General features: G+C 42.5%; 1 protein-coding gene across 1 annotated transcript in view; it reads right to left on the minus strand.

Moving 5' to 3' along the window:
* The window catches only part of ANKH (ANKH inorganic pyrophosphate transport regulator), a 106509-nt gene that overhangs the window by 15461 nt on the left and 65055 nt on the right, over positions 1 to 25993 (minus strand). The window contains exons 3-8 of the mRNA XM_082014598.1: positions 21402 to 21520; positions 20178 to 20261; positions 17519 to 17689; positions 16778 to 16912; positions 13635 to 13727; positions 9760 to 9855 (exon numbers count right to left, since the gene is read on the minus strand). Coding sequence (XP_081870724.1) covers positions 9760 to 9855; positions 13635 to 13727; positions 16778 to 16912; positions 17519 to 17689; positions 20178 to 20261; positions 21402 to 21520 — 698 coding nt within the window. The remainder of the gene's footprint in view (positions 1 to 9759; positions 9856 to 13634; positions 13728 to 16777; positions 16913 to 17518; positions 17690 to 20177; positions 20262 to 21401; positions 21521 to 25993) is intronic.

The following is a 25993-nucleotide window of genomic DNA, read 5'->3' on the forward strand; positions in this document are numbered from 1 at the left end:
CCTGATGCTATTCCCTCGACCAATGAGTCACAAATTCATGAAAAAAGGAGGCTTTGTTAACTTCAGTCCATTTGTAACTACTTGTTCAGCTGCTGGGCTCTCCTGCACCGTCACTGCACAAAGACTACATCTTTGGCTCTCTCTTTAACATTAAACACTCTCGTATTTCACACCACTCCCCACCACCATCCCGCCTCCTTTCCCAATTCCCAGCTTGGCCCTGGTGGGCCATCTTCTGAATGTCACCTATCAGTCATCTACATGGAGTTGAGATGGGCAAGGGGGAAGGCTTCAGCACTGCATGCAGGTTAGGCATAAAGCACAGAGAGGAACGCCTAAATTAAGGACCACAGAAATCACCACTTTGTTCTAAAAATGCTCTCTTCAGCTTCTGAATTAACAACCAGCATTAGCAGCCTGGAATTTATCTAGCTATCAAAGCTGTAAGAGTTGTAATAACCAGGTGATTTTCTCATGTAGCAACCCTCAAAACACAGAGAAAAAACTGTGGCATCAGTCACAAGGAAATAGAAATAGTATCCCTTGCTTTTTCTTGTTCCCCTTTCCAGCATCTGAATCACTTGACACCGTGGCAATGAGGCAGCAGATACTTGGATGAAGGTCTTTTAAGTGAGAGTGAAGGAGGAATAATGGAGTAAAAGCCCTGATAGTCTCTTGCATTCATCAGAATTTGAAAATCACTTTGCTCTAAAATCAAGTGGAAACCTTCTCACTCTGTTTGCTAAAAAGGATGAAGGTGAAGGCATAAATTCTAGTATTCCCATATTTTCTTGGTAGTTGCTGACAGTCTCATACCGATTTCACAGTAGTAACTGACCTTATTTGCTTTAGGAAAGGGGAAAAATTAACTACATTTTTGTGAAAGTATGTTCACATATACTGCTTGTGGTAAATTCTATTTTAAAATACTTCTTTGCACACCCTCTGGCTACAGTGAAGGGAAGATGTCTGAGGCATCTAAAAGTTAAAGCTAATCTCCTGTCAGGTCCTGAATGCAATTTACTGTCTCTCAGCCTTGAAATAAGACCCTTCAGGTGTTTGGTCTCCAAAGATGGAAACAAAGGGAAGCGCACACTACTTTTGTAGGTATTGCAATTCATTAAGTGCATTCACAGCGGCCAAATGCCAGCCTGCGTGGGACTCCAGAAACCAACCAGCTGACACGCAGCAAGAGATGCCTACCACATGGAACTGCTGCGCAGTTACATCACGCTACGGACGTTCCTATTCTGCCTTCAAAAGGCTTCGTCAGTGAAACGAACATGTTCCTTGGCGTTTCTCAATATGCAAGCCTAGTTTATATTGCCCTGAATGCAAGCTAAGGATGCCTAGGAGAAGAGCAGTGAGTCTTGCTGCAGGGATGCAAAGAATTCTTTAACTCCTGTCCTTTACCAACAATTGTTTTATGTCTCGTTGTTTACCAGGACAGTGTAACTGAAAACACCAAATATATCAGTGTCTTATGTATGCAAGAGCTTTACTCAGGATACTTTGTCATGTGGAAAATTAACTTATAGGTAAATGCAGAAAGTGGTATGAAATGGCATAGTTATTAAATTAGAGAGTGAAAATTTGAGATCAAATGGGACTACTGAAAACTGGATAGTCTTTGGTGACCCTCATGGGAAAAATCAGCTACATGACTGATGGCTGGGAAATCACGAGATTTGCTGAGTTTAACTCAAAATTAAACAACTATTGTGTAAAAAATGTTTGGTAGATGCATAGCATCAGAGCAGGAATACGTCAATAAACTAACACTGTTTCAGCAATACATGGAGCTGGTATGAATATACTGTCTTCACTCATGTAGTTCCAATTTTATCTGCTAGTGCCTACATTTCACTGGCTGGCAAAGCCTTGCGGATCAACAGGACAGGAGAGTTGGCAGATGGTACCCACTTGGCACTTGGCAGTTCCTAGTTTGGCATAGCCAAATCCAAAGCAGAGCGCAAGGGCTTGGGCATCTGGAATTGCCTTTTAAACAGACGAGGCTTCTCAGCTGTGTTACAGCTGCTTCTCTTCCACAGTGACTGGCTCTAGCTCTTACAGAATTAATAAATAAGTAGAAAGCAGCAACTACTGAGTCCTGTATTGTGAACTTAAGTTCTTTTATATAGGGAACTTTCCCTGCTACACTGGCTTCCTTGTTCTTCATCAGGGTTTTCTTATTATCTCCTAGGTGCTTGATGATTAATTATAGAAGATAACCAAGCAGATGATGGCTGGATATTAGGCAAATGATGGGATGGCTTGCAGTAAACTGTCATCAAATGGGGCAGAGACTTTCCTCCTCCCCTCTTCAGGCTGAGATTGAATTACCCCATCACAGGAACCCAGCAAAAGAAACCCTGTGACTCTGAAGTCCTCTCTGCTGTTCTAAGACTGTGATGGGATCCCTCTGTTGAATCTTACAAGATCAGTTAAAGAGCCTATGGTCCCCAGCAGTCTGTCCCACTTTTCTGCCCACAGTTGGGGGGAAGTAGGTGATCAACAGGTGAGCATGTTAAATGCTGCAGCTTAAAACTTCTGGTAATATAATGTAATGTAATGTAATATAATATCCCACTTATAATTATAGATATCTACACTCTGCATATGATTAAATACTTATCAGATATATATTTATAATTACATATAGTATATGTTAAAATACAAGATGAATATAACTGCCAGCTGATGGTGGCTTATGCTGCTGTCCTGCACGGTGTAAGCACTGGAGAGCTGACACAATGCCTGCGTGCTGCTCTTCCTAAGGGGCTGATAACTTCCAGCAAATGAAAGAAACAGACAGTTACCAACAGTAACTCCTTAAACTACAGATGCTCATCAACAGGAGCCCTTAGAAATCACTATGTGTTTTTTTCCCCTGTCAAAAGAATAAGTTCAGATATGAATCTAAATATTACATTCTATTTTAAAAAATGTAATATTTTATTATAAAATGTAAAAAGTGGCCTAGTATATAACATATAAAGTAATATTGTAAGTATTAGAAACATTTTAAAGCTATCTTTAGACTCCTCATTTATGGACAAACCTGACTGTAAAGCAGGTGACATTTTGACATGTATTGACACACACATATTCAACTCTCAGGCCCAAACATATAAGCCAGTAAACTGACCAGCTGTTTGCTCCTAAGTACCTGAAATTTAAATTTTCACTGAGATTTAAATCTAATGCAGGTTACCTGACATTTGAATTTGATTACCACAACCGATGCATATCAACTTGGTCAGTTTAAGTGCCTGAGCCTTCACTTTAGTTGAAACTTCATGGCAATTTTTGTTTGTTTATTTGTTTGTTTTAAAGGGATTTACAGTTTTTGCTACTTTGTCTGTGGTTTGTAACAAGTGAATCTGAAATTTGTAAGCCTTGCATAAACCACACACACATACAAGTGTAAATGTGAAAGCTTTATCTTTCAGTCTCCTTTTGGAATAGAAAGGAATGAAAAATCACAGAGCAAACTTGAACATCTGGATTTTGTTTCTTAAGCAGTGTCTGCTAATTAAATGTAAGATAGCATTTTGCACAATTACCATCTCCCCTTAATCAGTCTGTTTATTCATGAAAACCGCTACTTTTCCTGTTTGTCTGTAACTATGTGTCCATTTAAAAAAAAAAAAAGCAAAGCAGCACCGAAATTCCTTTTGTAATGGCATTGGTGCTATTATACTTAAAGCTGGAAAGAGCTTTGAGCTGTTTCTAACAGGACAAATGTTAAAACTGAGCAGTACTGCGCAGCTCTCCTGCTGCACATTAACTTGGTGCCAGAGGGATGAACGCGACGTGGCGCGCACAGCGCGTCACCCTTGCGCCTTCAGCCTGTCCGACTCGTAAGGGAAAACCTGTTGTAGTACGCAGAGCACCCACGAATATGAAGATACAACGGGCCACGTGTCTTGCTGACACTTTAGTTAACAGGAACCACGCAGCTCGCAGGAGCTGGTCTGTGGGAATGTACCCCTAAAGCACTTAGTCTGTCCCAGCTGAGGCTGCTTGAAGAGGAAGCTGAACTGAATAGTGTAGTTCACTAACTGCTGCTGTAACTGATTGCTCCTTCCCTGCTTGCCCTGGTTTCAGCCAGGATAGAGCTGGTTTTCTTCACAGAAGCTCGTGTGAGGCTGTGTTTTGGATTTGGGGTGAGAAACTGTTGATAACGAGCTGATGTTTTGAGCTGTTGCTGAGCAGTCAAGGACAGTCCAGCTTCTCGTGCTGGGCTGCCAGCGAGCAGGCTGGAGGTGCCCGGGGAGCTGGGGGGGGGGCACAGCCGGGACAGCTGACCCAGGCTGGCCAAAGGGGTATTCCATACCATATGACGTCATGCCCAGTACATAAACTGGAGTTGGGCAGGGGGCGGGAATCACTGCTCAGGGACGGGCTGTCGATCACCGGGTGGTGAGCAATCGCTGTATTGGGCATCACTTCTGCTTGTACAAGTATTATTATTCCTTTGTTGGTACTATTATTGTTGTTATCTTTGTTGTTTCCTTCTCTCTTGCTGTCCTATTAAACTGCTTTTATCTCAACCCACGATTTTTTTCCCAATTCTCTCCCCCGTCCCACTGGAGTGAGCGAGTGGCTGTGTGGTGCTTAGTTGCCGGCTGGGGCTAAACCATGACAGTGGTATAAACAAATAAGTAAGTCCAGACTATCCTGGCTCATTTTTAGTGATGGTGAGCTAGGGAGCTTTCACAGTGGTCTCTGACAAACTGCCTTCTATGATCAGCATGTTGCATGCTTCCCATGCAGTGGTCTTGCTTTGACCGCGTAGAGCCAGCCATACTTCTACCCCAACAGCAGCAACTTAAACGAGGGTGCTCGCAGCTCTTGTTAAGAAAGACATCACTTGCCTTCCAAGCCGACTTGACGAGACGTGAACAGATGCCACCACTCCCAGCCCCCTCAGAGAGTTAAATGTCCCACTTTCCCTAGTGCTGCTTGCACAGTCGATGGCCCACTTTCAACTCAGGGGACCCAACTTCACCGACTCGCGCTGGGTTTGCACAGAGCCACGCGTGCGAGGGCATGGCTGTGACCCCCACGTGGAGTGGGCAGCAGCAGGTGCAGCGAAGGAGCGTGTGCCCTCCCAAAGGAGCCTCCTGCTCATCACTGTCACATAGCAGACACTAACCAACACGAAATCAGCCTGGGAAGCCTTGCAGCTCAGAGGCAGATGACCGAACGCTCATCATGTGGCTGCCAGCAGCTAACATTAGCCAGGGAAAAGGATCTTAACAGACTGCAACGTCTGTGTCATCACAAAAGACTTAAGGAAGAGCTCAACTGGGAAATGGGGACAGAATAAAATTAAAAAAAAAAAAAAAAAAAGAGAAAGGTAATTTGGCAGTAGCTGTGCTCTTAGGCTGCCTTGGAAAACGCCTGAACTCTGCACTGTGGTGTCTGAGCTCAAAGACGCTGCCGATCTTCCAAGGAAAGCCCTTGCTGAAGAGCAGCCTATTTGCTGTTACTCCTGCTGGTAAGGCAGGGCTCCCTGGACTAGCTCACTCCTCACACAGCCTGCCCCTCTGTGCACAGCTCACGACAGAGCAAACCTTTGCCCCCCTGACAGAGCAAACCTTCGCTGCAATGGAGAAATGCAGTAGTTTAGCACTCGGACTAATTATTTTGTGATTTCTGCACTCGTAGAGAGGCTGGCACATCCCACAACCAAAGGGGTGTGTGCCATAAATGCACCAGTTTTCTTTCTCGGGAGTCTACGTCTTCACTTGGTTTACAACTGTGCATAGGGTCAACTTGTAGGGTCATCTGAACAGGTCTAGCATTGAACCAAAATGTTTAGTTCTTTGACAGCATTATCTAGCAATGGCAGCAAGACTGGCATTTGGAGCAGTATCTCTACTTATATATAGAAAGAAGCATTTTTGCCTGAAGAGCCTGATGGCAATGAAGTAGCAAATAATGGCAAGCAGCATTATGTACACTCTTTAAGCTGAGAGAAAATTACTAAGCATCCCCTGTTTTCTAAAATCAGAACCAGTCCCTTAATTGTATGGACAAAATTCTTCAGCTGAGTCCCTTCCCTCTCTTATATAAATTTTACATTCAGTTTACATAGCCATAAAACAGGGCTGTTGGAAGGAATCACCACTTACTTACAAGCAAAACCACATCAATATGACTAATCACATCAGCTCTCTTACATATTGGGAGATTAATGGCTACTATTCACAGCTTTTAAATAAAACAGCTTGTCTACACGTTTTTCACTAAGCGATACAACCAATTCCCATTTTTTGAAGAAGCAGATTTAATACCAACCTGATGCTTCAAAGCCATGAGACAGTACTTATGATCACACTCGGCAGAACACATTTGCATGCTGCTCAGTCAGCCTGGGAAGGCTCAAGTGCAGCCTTTCAGATCTCATGAAGATTTTTTTAAAAAACCCCAAAGTTATATTTCTAAACAGAACTATGCCTTTTTTTCTACTCTGACCCAATAGAGCTACTATCAGCAAGGGTGAAAAAGTACTTCTGCTGTAGTAGTAGGTTCACAGGACTTCTTGTGCAGACATGACTGGTCTGTGGAAGGAGGTAGGACATTTTTCTTCCAACTATGAAATAGCACATCTTCAATGACTGGGAGTTTTCCCAGGCTTTTACACTGGGAAGGTACTTTCCTGCATGGCTGTGGCTCATACTAAAAGTTTCACTGTTATTTTTTCCAGTGGTTAATGGACTTCCTTTATCTTTCGATCTTCTGGAATCCTTCTATAGATCATCCACTGAAGAATGGATTCACATGACATGCCTAAGTATTTGACTTGTTTTGATGTCTTGATCAGCCCGGGAGCCTGTTTCCCACTATCTCTCTGATCCCAAAGAACAAGATGTTACCTACGGTGATGCCACTAGTCTGACTGCCGTTTGGTGCAGTAGATTCTCTCCAGAAAAACACAGCAATCACTGATGGCCATGGGAGCTCAGTTACAGTGGCCATCTGACCTGGCTGCAACAGAGGCAAATTTGAAGTCAGGTTCCTTAGAACCTGTGGCACATAATAACTTGTGTCATACCAACGTCTACTGAGCTTGTGTGGTGAAGCATTTGCAGGCTCAGGCCCTTTGACCAAACTGAGTCTTTAAAGCTCATGTGTCTATTTTTTCATTCCGTCCGTTGACAAGCAATCCTAAGAATCTGTCACTGGTAGGCAAAAATAGAAACAGGACAGGAAAAGCTATGAACCTCCAAAGTGTTTCTGGAATTGCAGTGTGGACAAATCTCTCATGATGAGCTTATGAAAGAACTGCCCTTGAAAGTACTATGGATAACTTTTAGGAAAAAAAAAAAATCCTGTAAAGTTACAAAACAAAAGCCTATTGCAGTAATTAAAAGTTACTCTGCAGAGGATGGTGATGGTAACATGAGAAGCTCACGATCTATCAGAATTCAAGTAAGCTGCTAAATTCCCAGCAGGATTAAGAAAATAGCCAGTTCAGAGAATGCTTTGAGATTGAAATAGTATTCTCAGAACAATTTAGAAAGAGGAAAGCTTTCCCCTCTAACAACACTGCCAGTCTTCAACAGAGGCTCCAGCTGTAGAGAACATAACCTTGGCCTGGCACAGCACACAAAAGAAAACCTCAAGGTGTGCGACAGTGGATAACATGAGAGCCATGGAATGTCTCCAGAAAATGGCCAATTCAGTGGAGGCATATGTCTGTCTCCATTACAGGCTGTAGGAAATACAAGTTAGAGCCAGAGATACTGGTTCTCTAAGCTAAGAGTTCAAGCTTAAGTCTAGGAAATTAATAGAGAGAAGAGATACCACATTGGCTCATACAATTCTGTCTTTGATGGTGGCCAGTTGTAGTTGTTTAGGGAAAAAGTATAGGACATAAAGAGTAAAGAAATGTCCTAATTCACCTATGGATGGATGGCGTTGCTTCATTTTTAACTGTGAAATAAGACAGAGAGTACCATATCCCACTTTCCCAGGTTGCGACAAGGGGGTGGGGATGGTTACAAATACTTCAGGCTTGTGTACTGCAAGGTTTCCTTTGATGTAAATTACTTCCCCTTCACGCATAGGCCATGTGCAACTCGGTCAAAAAGGCTCTACACTAAACTGAAAGGGAGACAGAAATTGTGTCAGTCCTCTGTAACTCAACAGTAGATTTGTGAATGTGGGGAGAAGAGAGTTACAAAGCAGCCAGCTACCCCATGGAAAGTAGGCAACACTGGGCATAAAGAGGAAACCTGTCTGGGGTATGAAGTGATGCAATTTTAGGACTCTGAGCGTTGCATCCTGAAACAATTGCAGCATTTCCCACTTAGTTTTCTAGTGTGAGGAAGGACTTTTCTGTGCGAAACTTATTTTCTAGGTTCTCCTTGGCTTTTGTCCTGCTAGTGCAGGTACTGAGAAGAGAAGCTGTCATGGTCCTGAGGGCACCACCAGTCCTGCCCATCCCTGCCCAGCCCCCCTGGAGCTCCTCCCACCCTGCCCATGGCCCAGGACCCCAGGCCAGCCCCCCAGGGCCGTCAGCCCTTGCCTCGGCGATGCTGCAGCAGGGCCAGTCCCCAGGTCCCCACAGCCCTGCCCTGCCCGGCCACGGGCCCTGCTGAGCCGGGCCGACCCGTGGACCACGTCCCAGCCCAGGCTCTGCCTACCCCTGTCTCCAGGGAGGTGCCAGCTGCCCTGCTCCCGGCTGGCGGTGGGACAGGCCCCGGCTGCCAGGCCCTGCCGTGACTGACCCTGGCAGTCCTGGCACCTGGTGGCACCCTGGCAGAAGCCAGCTCAGGCCTCCTTAGGACACCGTGCACGGATCACTGATCTGCTAATGACTGTCACGGACAGGGCATGGTTGTTCAAGTCCACCCCAAGTGGGAAGAGGGTGGCTTGACCAGCTCTAGGAACTCATGTAAACCCATCCTATGCAGAAACAGAAGCTGCATTTACTGTCGTCTGCTCCATTGTTTGCCACGATCCCCACCACCTGCATGAGTTTTCTTCCACAACTGCCTGTTTGTTGCTAAAAAGACTTGTGCAGAAACAGTTTTCTTGGGGAAGATGTGCTGTATGTGTGGTGCAAGCTGGTTGTTTTGAAATGCTGCAGGCTCAGCAAAATTTCTCTCTGAATGGCAGCCCCTTGCAATGCTTCCCAGCACAGATAAGGCTTTAGATCCTTTTGTCAGTGTCAGCACCGTCTCTGAAATTGCCCTTTTTAGTTCATTTTGAGAGTAGACAAAACCAACATGCACGGAAGTACCCCCAGCATGGAAAACCAGTGCCACAGAAGGCAGCAGGGACCAGCTACTGCAGTTTTGACCTGTGCTGCCTTTCCCACCGTTCACAGTAGAAGATGGAAGCCCAGGGACAGGTTGCTAATCCACTGCACATGAGACAAATGTGGTTTTTCATTTTTCTGACAAGCTGGTTACAAGAAGTTTGTTCATTACAAAAAAGAGAAAAAAGAAAAGAAGATCTCTGATATCTCCTTGCATGTGGAGGCCAACTTGAAATGAAAAGTAGTGAGAAGAATTAAATAAAATAACTCTGGCCTGTAAGATATCCAGTCTGAGTTAATGATAGCTGATTTTCTTAGTACTCCAGTACTATGACCACACTCCCCCCTCCAGATAAAAGCAACAGAGCTTCATAAGAAAAGACAACTCACCTTTCTTGAACTGCTAGTGCTTTTAGCATTAGGTAGAGGAGATAATTTTCTGGTTGAGATGAAAGCCAGAGAGTTGAACAAATGTTTCTTACCGTTAAGGATAATGCCATGCAAACAAAAGTGAACTTCTTGATATGCGTCGCTGTGACGGTGCTGTTGGTGTTCACCAATTTATTGCTGGGGTTATTCTAGGGTGAGAGAAAGAGATAACCAGCATTAGTTTGGCTCCAGACTACCAGGAGGCTGATGGCACCAGGGTCGTGTGTTAGACCTGAGTGTCTGTGCGCGTGTATGTCCGTCTTTGCTTGTTTGCTTTTCAACTTAGAGCTTTCTGAGAACTTTGTACCATCACAGAATATTTTCCGCTTAAACTGAGAGCAACTGCTCCTATGGTCACTGAGGGCTGGATAGTCTCCCTACTTTTCTAAGAAATAAGTCCTATGTAACAAATCGAAAAAGGGTGGTAGCTCTTTCTAAGGGAACTCTATGTGTTTTTTTTTACCTTAGTTTAAAGTTCGTAGCATGTTTTCGCAGGAAAAATAGGATTCCATTCCTTTTTACCACAGAGTGGTACCAAATCCGTACGCCAATGCAAGCACCCTTACTGATCCAATTAGACAAGTAGGTAATATAAACAAAGCTCCTGGAACAGCTGGCTCTGTTAATGCAGTTTAATGAACAGAACATAATTAGGACTATTAGATGTTCCACCTTGAACATGGGCTCTCTACTCACATGGCAGCAAAGTTTTATTTAAAACAACAACAAAAGCTTTCTTCCAAATGTCTAATATAGCAAATGAAGCTGAAGATTTAAAGTTGCCCTCAGGGAACACATAAAACCAAACTAAATGGCCTGTGAAAGGAGCGGATGGGATATCAAAAGCAGGGCACCATTAGGAGCCCTGTAGCAATAGGCTGTTTGGTCATCTATTGCATTTATCCTGGGGCTGTTTGAGATACACAGGTATGTGCCCACACATACGGCAATTAGATAAAAACTGTACCATGAGATGTAGTACAGCGTTTATTCATCCTTGATGTACCTCAGGTAGAACAGCAGTATCTGTCACATGGTCAGCCTCCTCTCCAGCAGTCACTCGTAAGAGAGACAGGAGCCTAGGCAAACAGATCTTGGGCATGGACAAACCCAATGTGAGCTCTGTGAAACGTACACCATTTCACACACACATTTGAGCAGATGGTGATATTTTACAATTTAAAGCTTTTTGTGGTTTAGTGCAGTGATGGCACCTAGACAGCCCCATGCTCCTGCCAAAATACCTGCTTGGAAGCGTGGGTGCATGAGGATGCATGCAGGCAACCCAGACCCTAAAGCAGGAAGCTACTCCCATGTCTGTCCTTTTTGGGAACAGGTTATGAAAGCTCTCTGTAAACATTGTCTTTTTGAGTCTATCTTCCTTTCTTGTGCTTCCGAAGATATACTTTGTTCCTGTTAGTTTTAATGCATGTGAGGATGGGCCTTGCTTACGTCACTCACCACTGCGAAGTGAACTCTGCTGATCATGGCTCAGCTTCCTAACAGGGCTCAAATAAGAGAGAGCAAAGAAAGCTCTCATTTGTTTCTATCTTGCTGCTGCTACCCGGCCCTTGTTCTACTCTGCCCTTTGCTCTAACTCTTGACCACATACTCTTCATTCCTATCCCTTTGCACACTGTTTAGTTCTTGGATCAAAACACTGTGCAGATTATGGAGCAATAAGAGTATCCATTCCCATCTATTAATCAGAAAAATGGCATTCACAAGTCCTCTCACAGTCATCGTCGTTGCTCTGGATCAGATGTCACAGTCCACTAGGATTAATGGCAGCATCACTGTATAAAACAGCAAACGGAGGACGGAACTAGGATATCCCTGTTTTCCTTCAGCAAGTCAGTAGTAACCCTTAACCTGAGTGTACCTGCTCGGCCATGAGGCTGCTCTGGACACAGAGTCACACAAAGGACCAAAGAGGGACTATGTGACCTTCTTGCTAATGTGAACAGAGATAACCATTTCCCTGTGAAGACAAGAATCTGACTTCTCTGGCAGAGCCATCGAAGAGGGGGGTACTTTCTAGATCCCAAATCCCATCAGCCAGTTAAGGCAATGCAGCCATCAGCATCACCAGCTTTCTGAGCAACTGACAAAAGAAAACGGAGTTTGCATGCATGGAAACTGTTTCAGCATCTGAAAATCACAACGGAGTCTTTACAGAGTCTGGAAATAAAAAGTGGTTCTGTCTGGACACTTCTGAAAAAGCCTTAGCTTAAGGAAACAAAGCTTTTGAAAGGCATGGTGACACGCAAATGACATGTGGCCACGGATAAAGCAATTCTCACAGCAATCTAAAGAAACCCACTGTGGGTTTCTGGTTTGGTCTTTATTGTCTGAAAGGAACGGTGGAGGCGTTTGCACACGTGGTTGCCAGGACAAGATACCCTATACTACTGCTGCTACCTCACTTAGAGCATTTTATGCCAAATTGCTCTTAAAACATGCAACTAAAATCCCCATTATATACTTTTTCGGCAACTAGATAAATTGTACCTATCTGTGCCTTACCCTAGCTTTTTCTTCCTCGCATTAGTTGCGCAAGAGCTCTGTAAGAAGCCTTTTAACTGAAATAAACAGACAAATCGTGGTCTAATCCTGCCACCGCTAAAGTTGTCAGAAAATCTTCCGCCAGCTAAATGAGACCTGGATTTAAGAGTCTAAATTGCTGTTAATCTTGCTTGGCAATAGTGCATTTGATTGTAGCTTATTACAGATGAGGTTAGCAGCCCCTGTGTTTCCCGTCCCAAGCCATTTTTATCTTGGGGCTTATTGGTTTTGCATCTGCAGTTCCTTTTTAGCAGCATTTTATTTGACAGGTCAATTTAGCTGTACACAAGCAGGTTAGGAAGTTATGACTGATTTGACTTTTGTTTTGTTTTGAAATTCTCCTGGGAAATATGGTGGATCATATCAAATGGGGCTTGCTTTGGTTAAGTATATCCCTGAGCAAGCAAACATTTTTTTCATCAGTATTTGGAACCAGAAAGTTCAGTTACTAATTGGTAAATAAAGGGAAGGAGAGGATCTGGCGTTTGAATTAGAGTGTCAGAGGACAACACTGTTCTTCGCACAACATATGGGCTAGTGAGTATCAGTTCTAAAAAAAGAGGAAAAAAAGATTCTAAACAAAATTAATTTGGTTATATATTTACTCTGTGCTCAGTTCCAGGAGCCGTTCTTTCTTGCATTCTTATGTAATTACATGATTTGCCAAAAAAATCTTCACAGTCTTGGTCAGCTAAGTCAGTACTACTAAAATAATGTATGTTATCTGTGTTACTGTCAGTCTATGAAACAACTATGTTAATAGTCTATTTGCTAAATATTAACATAAGCAAATGAACCCAAACCCATTTAGAGAGATACCACAGAATCTGGTGCAGAGATGTGAGCTTGCCCACTCACTGATGGACGCTTTGTGAGAAATCACTTAATTAGCCAAGTAGCTACACCATAGTGAATAAATGAGGACTTTTAATCCGTAATAATACAGCACCTGTCTATTCAAAAGGTAGCTTAATACTTTGTAACACAGAACTAAGGTTAAAATCATAAATCAGACAACAGCTTGAAGCCACCAAAACCCAATTCATTTTAACTAGGATTTTAAGAAAACTTATCAGTGGGACAAGTAACAACAGGCAGTAAAAACAAAAGCAAAGAGAAGCAAAACATTAGATGGCCATTAATACAGCCCTATTTAATCTTTGGTTGGTTTATTTTTTAAAGAATCTGTTACACTTGATTATGGAGCCACGAACTAATTTTCTTCATATTTGTTTGGCAGAAATTCCTCTGACATCACTGAAGACACCCCTAAATTAAAATGTTGCAACAGAGAGAAAGGGGAAGACCACGGATGTGAAACCACACGAAAGGTATTTATTACACCCCTAACATGGGCACTCACCTTGTCGAAAGCAGGGTATACTGCTCTGATCTCTGTCAGCCAGCCGTACGGCATGTGTCCCACAGGATACGTAGCTGTCAGAATCGCCACCGCCTATGAAACGAGACAGGGAAACATGAACTTCAAATCTTTGAACAGAACAGTTAAACTAAGATAGGGTGCCATCTCCCACCAATATTACCACATTGACCTTGATGCAGTGAGAAACCAGGCAGGCGACTGGAAGCTCTTTGTTTCAGGAAGACCATCAAGAATGACCATCATTTGGCCCGGCATTTTAAGCTTAGGAAATCTTTCGTGCCATGAAGCTACGTTACTCAGCTTTCTTGTTTCACCATCACTCTGACACTTAGGGATCGTAGTTAACTTGATCTGGTGTGTGCCCCTCAGCCAGCCAAATACCTCCCTCCCACATTGCTCCTGAGTTATTTCACCAACAGATACATGAGTAGCAGAATGCCTTACAGCTTATGGTAGCTTTGGATCATATTTCATAATTTTAATTTATATACATTTTACTTGGTTATTCATAAGTAAAACAGTTTTAAGTCAGACAGACTACAAAACAGTGGGCCTCAGTGGCTGACTGACTTTGGACATCAAACTGACTCCTCTGGGGCAGGAGGCACTTACGAGACAAAAAACCAGAAGCTCTCCCCACTTTGGTGCTCATCAACGAAAACCAGACAAAAATAGTTCCAGATGATCATTTTTATAATGAGAAACAATTCACTGCCTGCAATGTAAAACTAGATGCTTTTGCACTTTCACAAGTACAGTCCAAGAGGTACATCAAAGACATAAATCCCCCCACTTATTAATGTATGAAAGATTTTGCTGATGTTTCTGCTATCTGAAGAAAAAGTCCAAATATATCTACTTCATGTCTTTCACGTAGGAAGGGTGTTTAGGGAGCTCTTCCTGTGGCTGCTTGGAAATATGCTGTCACCCCAAGTTTTCTAGTCCTCAGAGCTGAAGTGTGCATGTGTACTGAGAAGTGCTCATCTCTCTCAATTCCAGAAATCAAAGTGTTTGACTGCCTTTTGTTTGCAGGTTCAGATCCATTACAATTCACCTAAATTCAGATTAATTTTACATCTGGCAATGGTAGTGTTAAGAAGACCTTTCTGAACTACTGCTGTCTCTGTTTCACTCCTAAACACTCGATGTACATTTTTCTTGGTTATCCGAACCCATTTTCCCATTCTAAATGTAATTGCTGTCTTTGCTTGGTTAAAAGATTTATACGAACACAGAACCATGTAGCAAGCTGATTCATTCCCTGTGCTGTTCAAAAAGAGGGGGGAAAGTAGTGACAGCCACAGAGAGGAAAAGAATGGGATAGATTCTTCCCTGCTAATAATAGCTTTAACAATGTTTAATGTCCCTTGGAAAAGTAATTGGTTCAAAGAAAACAAACTGGAATTTTAAGACAGTACCCTTTTTAATTGCAATCCCCCCTCCCTTATTGTGTTTTCAGCAGAATTACCATCTGTATGAAACCTAATTAGGTTAAATCAAATAAGGAATATAAAAGATATTTTGCTTATTTTCATGCTGAAGTCCAAAAAGACTGCAAAGACACAGTAACTATTAAAGAAAATAGTATTTCACTACCACATTTTGTATGTTAGATTCCACTTGGATTAAATTATTGATGTTTTTAGCAGTGATTTTTTTTCCAGCTAGTTGGATCCCAAAATATGTGCATGAAAGCTTTCCTAAATGTCTGGAACCTGTGTTTGATAGGTGAAAAAGTCCCCCATCAAAGCCAACACCAAAAAAGATACCCCAATCACTCTTAGCTGTGCTGGCAGTCCAAACAGAAGCAGCAGGAGTTGACCAGTGCAAGTGGACTTGCTGTCCTCATAAACGTGCTACAGCCTAGCCCTTCACAGGGACATCTTGCCCACATTAAAAAGTTGCTGATAGTATTTAACAGAGGACCTATAAAAATCCCTTGTATACTGATGCTCCAGACACTGATGTTATCCGTGTTGCCAGCACCTCTGTCTTCACAGGCAGTTATTTCAGAAATCAGAGAAAGTTGAAATGTGACCATTACTGTTAGTGTAAAAAGCCCAGCAAACCACCAGCTACCACATGCATTTGGAGTCACCCTAATAGCAACAAAATGCAATAGGCTAGCCATGAAACGTGATGCATCTAAAATCAAAAGTCACCAAGAAATGCAAAACTGATCTCTGCTAACCTGCTCTGGCTCCCCTTGCACTGAGACTGCTGTAAGACTGATCCCTGATTTACACATGTATAAGTGTTATGTTTCCTAAATTCTCTCCCCACAGCTGTTTATTTGCAGTCACTGGCAACTCCTGAGTGAATGAAATACACAGCATCGCATATGACAAATTAGCAGTGCTGAGAGAATGTGTGTGCGGCATCAAGTGTTTGAATTTTCCTTTCCATTTAGTATATTACAGCTTTGTTTTTCCTATAGAAAAAAACATGAGATATGTGCTAATGACTATGGGGATCTAGACATCCTCGCACCGAAGCTGACTGCAAAGGTCCCTCACACTTCTTAAGAGAACAGGTCAGCTCATGGTGAGCATCGGTGAAGGCTCTGCATTACAATCAGAAGTCTGGCTCCCATCAGCTTTTGGAGACTATCAGAGTAATCTGAAATACCTCAAGAGAAACAGAGTGCGTGTCATATCCCAATCAGGGGACAGATTTTTTTAATGTGCTTCCTCACATCTCTACCCTATTCTGTGTGATGCACTGACTGCTAACAGTAGGATCGTTTCACATCAGTTTGCCTATCCATAAATGCACATGGCATGAAACAGCGGAACATGGGACTATTGACAACTGTCCTAAAATCTCTGGGATCAGAATGCTCCAGAGCATATGCACCCATATGTAGAACATGAACATCTGGGATGCAGGAACTGTTCAGTGAAAAAAATTCTACTGGTCTTGTTGAGGGTGAGGTCCCACTAGGCCTGGCATAAATGCTCATGGTAAGAGTCCAAGCAGTCTTCTATTCGAGGGCAAAAAGAGCACTAAAGAGAAATGTACTTAGGACAATTTTTTCTTGCCAGAACGGCTGAGAAGAAAAACACAGAGGCAACTCTGTGTAAATGGTCATTTGCAGTAATGGGGAGCACTGACTTTCTTACCTCTGTGGCTGCAGAACTGCCACCTAGGTCCCGGGAGACAAAAAGGTTGACAATGGGCCTACTTATTCGCTGAGTTGCCAAAATTAATGCCAAAGGCCACCAGAAACTCAGCATCTTCCTTATTGTAGCCTCTCCCTGCAACACATCGGAAAAAATAAAAAATAAAGAAGTGGCTTTGGAAAGAAACATGCAGAACTGAACCAAAAACACAGAGAAAGGTTTTTTGCTTTTCCTACCCACTGTCAGTTTAGTATATTCAATTCAAAAGTTTTCAATAGCTGGAGCCTAAAATATTTTCACCCATGTTAGCAATACTGAATCCAAAGAAGCTGTGTCATGGATCTCAATAAATAATTTATAAGGTGCATTATATTACCTGCATAATTCATTCTACCAGACAAAGATATGTGAACACCAATATGACATTTGAGGAAAAAGAGGAATTTTGAGACCTGTGAAATAAGGTGTCCACTTAGTTCATTCTGTGCTGGCTTACAGCACTAGAAGGAGAGAGCTCAGTACAGAGGTGCTCAGGAGACAGCACATCAATACCACGTGAAGCGTTGTCTCGTGCACTGCTGCTGGAATAGTTTCTACCATGCCTCTCTAAGTGACATTTTTTTTCCCTGCAGGATGGAGCAAGGAGGCTCTTCATGCACAGTGGTTTAATACAGTATTATAACACAAAAAAGAAGTTTAAAACTATTGAATTCAAAAAATGTGCAAAGTATTAAGACATACCCCCATTTCAGGCCCACTTCTGTCAGGAATGACATCATGTATGTTCCTGTAGTATCCGAGGCATAATGTGGTACATCGGACAAGTGCTCCCATGTATAAGGACAAGATTGGGATCAAGAGAGGCTCCCTGCACTCCAGGTGACTGTGAAGCAAAATGGCTACAAAAACAACCTGCAGGGCAAACGAATTAACGATTAGTAGTTTGTCTGTCTGATGCTTCAGTGCCAACGTATCTCCTGTCTGACTCCAAGCTAGTCCATCTGACCAACAACCCTGCGTGACTACGGTATCTGACTTGGAGCTTGTGGCATTTAGAAGCTTTCGTCGGGACACCCCCTGCATTTGGTCATACAAATGAGAAGAACAAGAGTTAACATCATACAGAAGCTCTGTACTTGAAGGTATGGGCAGGTGTCAGACTAGGAGCCATAAATAGAAGAAGGTTAGCATGAAAGTCTGGCAAGGTCTGGCAGCAAGCATGTGGCTGAAGTGTCACCCTTCCCACGAGAGCATGCTATTCTGATATACACTGAGGCTGGAGATGTGCTTCTAGGGTCAGCTCATAAATCCTACTTTTTTCGGGGGGGGGAGGGCGGGGAGAGGCAGTGACAATTAAAAAGCCAGATGTTTTAAAGTATTCACTTCAGCATTTAGAAGCAGGAAGTCTTATGTCATCCTAATTTTCTACTTTTTTGAGTGAAATCTCAGGATTTCATCATTCTTTCTTCAGCTGAGTGCCACATTGATGTAACTAAGACGGAAACCTTTGGGCTAATGAACAGCTCATAATTCATTCCTGTAAGATTAAATGTGCAATCCAGCAAATGCAAAGGAATCGATTAATATGGTATTATTTCCTTCCATTAAGTACAGAGCTGATGGCGTGCCTGTTAAATTCCAAAGGGATGGGGGGCACAACTGGGAACGAAACTGTGTTTTGTTCAATCAAGGATAATCCTGCCAGGACATGCTGGCATTCAAGTGAGTTACAAGAAGTACAAAACACATTGTTCAGGGGCAGGTTCTCTCCTTCACTGCTAGAGCTCAAGAAACACTTAAGAAAAATCACACTGTGTCAATGTTTATTAGGCAGGCCACACTGTTTATGAAGGTTTGCAAAATTGCTCTTTTCAACCCTACAAAAGAATTGTTTTTCAGTACAGAAGCCAGAAGCAAAGTCACAAAAAAGTGTGTATATGAAGCTACCCAAGAAGAACTAGCTACTGCCGGCGCACCTATTGCTTGTGTAGGGAGCAAATGTAGGTGTAGGGAGTTCCGGGGAATGGAGAATAACAACTTTTAGTCTTCTGGATTGGCTCTTGCTCTGTGCAGTATTTTGTTGAGAGAAGATTAACAGGTGTCTTATTCTTCACAACCCTGGCACCCCACTCACCAACCACTGTGGAAAGGGCAGGTGTACCATGGCCAACATAAGAATTTGTTTCTGTATTTAGCTGTATATGACCCGACATGCACCTAGGGTCAGGAAACTTTGTAGGTCACGTCAGAACAAGAGCAGATCCTGAGGGCTAAGGTCATTTGCAGTAATTGGTATTATCTTCTGGGCTTTAGTGCAGTACTGTAGAGGGGCAGACCTATCAACCATAGAATAGCAGCTGACTGAATGGTTCAACCTGGTTTATGGTTTGGTCATATTTAGTGGGAGGAAAATGCTATGGAAAATTGAACTAAGTGCTGTTGACTTCATATTTCCTTTGATGTACTGTTATTATCCTCTTTCTTACCCAGTCATTAGACCATTCAGCTGGTAATGGTGCAGTACAGCAACTGTTTTACAGGTGCTGGGACTCTCCATTTCGTAATATTTTTATATATGCTTTCAATATATATATGCTGTATATTGTTTCTTAAATGCTACAACACTGGCCATCAGCAATGTGTATGAATGCTGTTTTTTTAAGTGTGTCTAGTATAAAGCAACAGGATATTTAACACCTCCCTCACAAATGAAAGGTCAAACAACATTTGGTCTCCTCTGCATCACCCAGGGGCTATCACCACAGATCTCTTCTGGTGCAGTTCTGAGCCATCACTTTTTGGACCAGTAACAAGAGCAGTGCCATACTGGCACTCAGAAGATGGCTTACACTACTGTATTTCACTGGATTAGACAACATGTGCAAAACTAACAGAACTGGAGAATCAAACCTTCACTTCCCCACCTACAAGCCCCACTCAGGATTTCAGTGCAACTATGCGAAGCGTGGGGGAGAATGCACATGAGGGAGAAAGGTCTCTTTCAAAGCAATTCGTCAGCCCCAGGATTGGTAGCAGCCATCGGTCTCTTTGCCTGACCTTTCTTTTTCCCAGATGTATACGTGTATATGTAGCTTGTTTCTCATCCATGTGGAGGTGCTGGAAGGCATGGCCCCAGCCCAAACAATCCTGGTTCCCTTCTCCTGACATTGCCCTGGGACTGACTTGATCCGGTCAAGTGAGACCAGTCTAAACCACAACTGTCAGCAAGCAGCCTCCACACGATGGGCAAACAGCCGGAGAACAGCGCTCAAGATTAGTTCCTCTGGTGAGCTGTCCACAGCAGAGAGAGAAGACAGTCTCTGTACAAAAGAGTCCCTGCTTAGGAAAGCACCTAGTCCGTAACACAACAGAAACAGTGACTGCTGAGAGGAGTCATTACCTGAGCTATGACATCTGAGATGGAGGCACATCCCACTAGGAAACTGTACTTGTGTTTCAGCAGAATCCCAGCATGGGTCCATGCCTGAAAAAAGGCAGAGAAGAGTTTGGGAAGAGGTTATGATATTTGTGAAAGATTTCAGGTCCCAGAATGCTGTTTTCTGGTTGTTACATTGTACACAAACAACTTCTAAAGCTCTTTTCCAAGAGAAGTACCTGGTGTGAACCTGGGCAAATGTTAAGTAAGTCAGTAATGCAGAGAAAGCACTGCTACATTTAGTTCCTCTTGGCCAGGGCTGACAGAATGGGAATAATCTTACAGACTGTATAGAAATTTCTGAGCAGATCTACTAAGAAACTGCCCGTTCTTCATAAAACAGATGCTGCATAAAATGGATTATCATACTAAATAATCCCAGGGAAAAAAATGTTTCTTCTCATTCACCAGTTGGATGCACCTCTGAAACGTAATATTTGTTGGTCTGCTAAGTTATACTGAGTCCTGTCTGGAAAAGAAAACTTAATGATCCAACTCCTTTTTATTGTCAGCTACTCTTTCAAGCAGACAAAGTGGTAGAGAAAGTGGTGGAGGCATGCTGTGAGAAAGTTATCCTTTACCAGTTTTACACAGAAGTAGAGGCATTAAGGAGAGCTGCCATATTTTTATGTTGTGCAGGCCACAAGCAGTAAGCCTGGTGATCCGGGAAGCAGCAGCCCACCCCATGTGTGGCTCTCTTGCCCAAGCAGTATTTGAGATACACTGGACTTAGCTGTGCTTGCCAAAATTGATGGTAAGAAATATCTTTTCAACAAATTTGAGAAAATATTGAGATTGAGCTTATTCCTTGTGAGCTCTGCAAGTGATCTGGGAATGCATGGCAAAACCAACTCTTTCAGTACAAATTGGAATGAGAGGACACATACAGACAACCGGTGCAGCTCATCACAAGATGACCAGTGCTTTCCAGGATGCACATACAGTAACTCTAACAAGGCAGCTGAAGTTTTTTACATTTGTCATGATCTCTGGATGTTCAAAGTCCACCCAGATGCTTTTTCCAGGTAGTAGGAGATGATGGTATATCCAGAGCTACTGCTTGCAAAGAACACATCTTCCTTCTGCACACCTCCAGTCTCTCATCAGGTAACAGACTTTGTGAACTAAGGTCACCAAAGAAAAAGAACAACATTAATACCAAAATTCAGTTCTGAATCAGGCACTCACCATGGCATCCATAAAAGGGAAGGCAGCAAGATAAAGGAAGGCCCTCCGAGTTTTACTTCCCACTGATTCATCCACATGGTGCAGCTTATTAATAATGTAATACCCCAAATCGCTATATGCTGTGGAGACACAAGAATAGGAATGAATAATACGGGTTACATATGGACTCTGGGTGGGATACTCAGAAGTACCTGAAAGACTGTGATGCCTAGCAGCTCAGACATGCATCCACTTAGTAAACAGCTGCAGGGGCTTCAGGATATTACAGCCTCACCAGCTGCTGTTTACGACTAAGGAGTGCTCTCAGGGTTCTTTTTCAAGTAACCTTTGGCAGTGGAGTGATAACAAATGGTTGGGTTGGGAGATGGGTATAGTAAGTGCCACATCTGTTTGCTAAATGAACCCACTGGTACTCCAGAAAATCTACTGCTCTTTCATTGACTCAAGGCTTTGTTAGAAAAGCTGTTTTCGCCAGGCATTGTGTGTTTCATGGGATGAAATACCTTATAAATGCTGAAACCATCTATTGTCATGACCTGTAAACCTGCCCAAAGCTGTAAAAGGATACTATGAATTGCAAAGGCATGCAACAAATCACACTCATTATGTCTAATGATCACCTCTGCTGGGACCTGTCAGGGCACTGTGCCTTCATTTTACAGTCTCTGGGCAGCCTCAACCCGCCTTAGTTTCTTTCCTTATCTAGAGCCGGCAACCCAGAAGCCACAAGTCAGAAAAGGGCATGGCTGGAAATCAGGGGGTTGGCACTTCCGACTGCCAGTATGTTATTTTACCATCCTGTTTCAACCCAAGACGAGAATTTTTAGTGTTGGGCAACATGCCTCTTGCCGTGCCTCTCTTCCCAAGGTGCTGGGTTGAAGACAGCATAGACTCAGGGACTCACCACACAGCTCTTTAAAGAATTGCTTACGTCTCTGTTAGTACCTGTGTTATCCAGCTGTTTTAATAACCCCAGAGTCCTCCCCATGACCGGGAATAATGAAGAGCTAGCTATGACTGCAGTCACTGAACTATGGAGACTTACATAATATGCACAGTTAAATAATCCTAATAGTTTTTAAGCTTTTATAAACTATGTTCTAGACCAGCATATTCCTACTTAGTTTCCTCTATACACTTGTAATAGCTGTTAAAAAAAGATTAAGTTGTAAAGTCAACCTTCCAACATAAGTCATGGCAGAACTACCTGTGCCTGGGACATGTTACCTCAGTTCTCTTCCACTTGCGTCTTTTCTATGATAATTATTTCAAATGTGAACAGCTATCTGATTTTCCATTTATAACAACTCTGTTATCATAGTACAGACCTTCATATAGGGTATTTCAGGAACGTTACCCTTTTCATGCATGCAGGTCACATAATCGGATTGACAAACACTAACACTAGTCATCCAATCCAATCTTTTTAGCCTAAAACTCTCTCTCTTAACTCATAAACAGTGTTTGCAAGCAATTAAAGAGGACTTTAAGTCATCATTGTTTTGTGATGGCTTAGGGATACAGCAGTTAACAGGTGGTTAACAGGACTGAAAAGACTGAAAGTCTGAACAAGACAGTGTAAATAACGTAGTAAAATAGAAGGAGGTGGTATGACAGCACCGGGAACAGGCACGAGCTTCATTCCAGATAACCAGGACTGCCCAAAAGATGCTAAAATGTTAAAAACACACCCTTTCCCTGTGCTGGTCCCTATATATATGTCTTTCATCTGAACTACACCTGTTAGATTCACAGTCTCCCAGTTCACCCTGTAATCCCCAAGTTGCTTAGCCATCCTCCTGAGGCACTCCCAGTCTTGTTTCCTTTTGAAGAGGGCTGGGGAAAAACTTTAAACCAGGACTCCAACCTTTGCTCAGTACAGGGAGGCCAGTTTAGTTCTTTAAGTTCATGTGCTTGTTGCAGTCCAGTCACACATCAAGCACCCATTTTTATTTTTGCATGAATACCCATACACCAATTTTTGAAAAATCTCTGTTATGCAGGTAAGTCTTTGTGGAAAGCTGTTTTTATGGAAGGGCAGTACATGGAAGTTTCTGAATCGACTTATCTGAATGAAGGAGAAGAACTTTGGAAGGCACGTGAGGCAAGCTGCCTGTGAAGGTCAGATTCATCAAGCTGTCCCTCAGGTTCTTGTTGAAGTTCTCCTGCACAAAAACTTAAAAACCGCTGCAGGAAACACACCAGCCCTATTTCCCACAGAGGCACTGACAGAATCAGAGTCCAGCTGCTGGGGAACCTGCTGCTGTGGAGGAGCCTCCGCCAGCGGCACAGTGCTGGGAAGACAGCACGCCGCCGAAGTCACCCTCCGTGCTCTCCATGCACTTCACCCGCTCGGCTTCGTCTGCTTTAAATGAGACTTTTAAAGTATTTAGAAAGTGGTTAATAAGTAACTTTTTTGCATCTAAAAGCCACTGAGATGTTTAATTTTTTTTTTTTTTTTAAAGTTTACTATCACAGCAAAATTCACAGAATCAGAGGGGTCAGAGGCTGAACTACTCTCACTCCTAGAAACAGACAGTTCACCACAGGGTCGTAGTTTATTGGCAGGGCACTCTCAAGGGACTTATACCACCACAGCCCACAGCACCACATTTTTAAGATTTCTAGGGATATCAACACGGTGCTCTGTAAGCTTTAAGATTCTTTTTTCTCTCCCTCATCCAAAAAAAAAAAAGTCTAACTCCACTTTTTAATGTGATTTTGATTTTAGTACCATAATGGCTAAGTTTCAAAGCTAGTTTTAAAACAGCCAACTATTCCACATGTCAGTGAAAGGACACGATCACTTTTGCTGATGTCCGTGAATGTTTCCATCCTCAGAAAGGACTCAGGAAGCTGAGATTTACTGACAAATATACAGGCATGTGTCTCTGAGCTGTGAATAAAGCAATTGCTGATGCAATTAGAACTTAACCTTGGCCAACCTTACAAACTTATTATGAAGCATGGTACTAAATTAATAACACTGACAACAGAGCTACATGAATCTAAAGCAGATGGCTCTTCCCATTCCTTGCCTCATTTCAACCAAACAGAGAAGTCCTCAACTCCAAGCCAAGCTGCCTGTTTGCTCTCCTCTAATATCTCACTTATTTTCATGTGTCTATGGATTAGTTTTGCTACAGAATTTAAGCAGGAATTCTTGGTTTTGGCTTTTCCAGTTGAGTTTTAAGATCCAGAAGCTTTAGAAATGACACTGAAAATTGCATGCCTAATCAGATCTCGTCTTCCCTACACTGATTTCTCTAACAAGCTGATTCCTACCACATAAATTTCAGACATTCTTGAAACAACTGAACACCCTCTTAATGATGCCAGCAGTCTCAAATAAATAGCTCTACCGTAGTCATTTTGGAGCTGTCTACTACCCAGCATGTTATACTTACATCATAAAGAAAACAAAAAGAAACCCTCATAGGAAGTGATACCATTTACTTCCAGACACAGAGCTACATATGTCAATATTAGCTTTACTGGACCAAAAAAAAAAAAAATATTCCAAAAATCTGAAGCGTGTTCTTTTTAGATGTATTCCATTGTTATACTTTGCTGCCAGCGTTAGAAATGAACTTGGAGACTTGAGAAGTAAAAATCTTTTCTGCTGCTTGACAGAAAGATGGCTGACATGGCAAAAATTGGTATTGATCAGGATTTTGTTCAGCTACGTTATTTGGGCAGATAGAAAAATGCCAATTTGGAAAAAAAAAAAGATTAAGTGGCAAATCTCCATTTGGAGATGGCACAGGGTACATAGATTTTGTTATGTCTTTGATTAGCCTGACTTAAAACAGAAGCAAAAGGCTGTGTCCTCCTTGTGAAAGTCCAGATGATCACAGTGGTTTAGGCTTTGTATTTTTTTTTTACTCAGAGTAATAAATTAATTTAAAAAAAGAACAGCTTAGGAGCATCTCAATGCAGACTGATTACTGCAATCATCTTTTTCTGTGCTCAGCTCTGTTTCCAAAATTGCATTAGTCAATTTTCCCAAACCTATCAATGACCGTTGGTCTCTGAAATATCTTTAGGCAGGCCAACAACTCATAAGTCTCAAAATTAGCCTGTTTTAAGTAAAAAACAATCATTGCTCTCCTAAAATCCACAAATTGGTCATAGGTTTTCTTCCTTCTTCCTTTGCCCTGAATACCTTGCTGATAAACTGCCCCTGTTGTGGGAGAAGGGTTGGGGCAGCTGGGGAAGCATGTTACTGCCTTAGCAATGGCCATCTGAAAATGCTGAAGTAGGACACATTTTAATGAATAACATTTTATCATATTTTAGAAAGAAAAAAAAACAAAAAGCAAGCCTGGATTATATTCTGATTTGTGTTTCTGTGCTGTCACCTTTTTCCAGTCCAAAGTATTTAGTAGAAGCCAGTACAATGGGTACATCAGAACAAGACTGACTGGAAAAAATAGCTCGGGTTGTCATGAGCCACTCTGTAACTCCTAGTCTCTAGAAAATTCCAGTAGTGTTACACTGGAAGTGGTGAGATGACACCTATGTCTTCCTTTTCTTATGCAGATCTTTCATGTACATGCAGTGACCATGCATGTGGGAAATTCAAAAGAACC

Source organism: Phaethon aethereus (assembly GCF_964289735.1).
Source record: "Phaethon aethereus genome assembly, chromosome: 2".
Lineage (NCBI taxonomy): Eukaryota > Metazoa > Chordata > Aves > Phaethontiformes > Phaethontidae > Phaethon > Phaethon aethereus.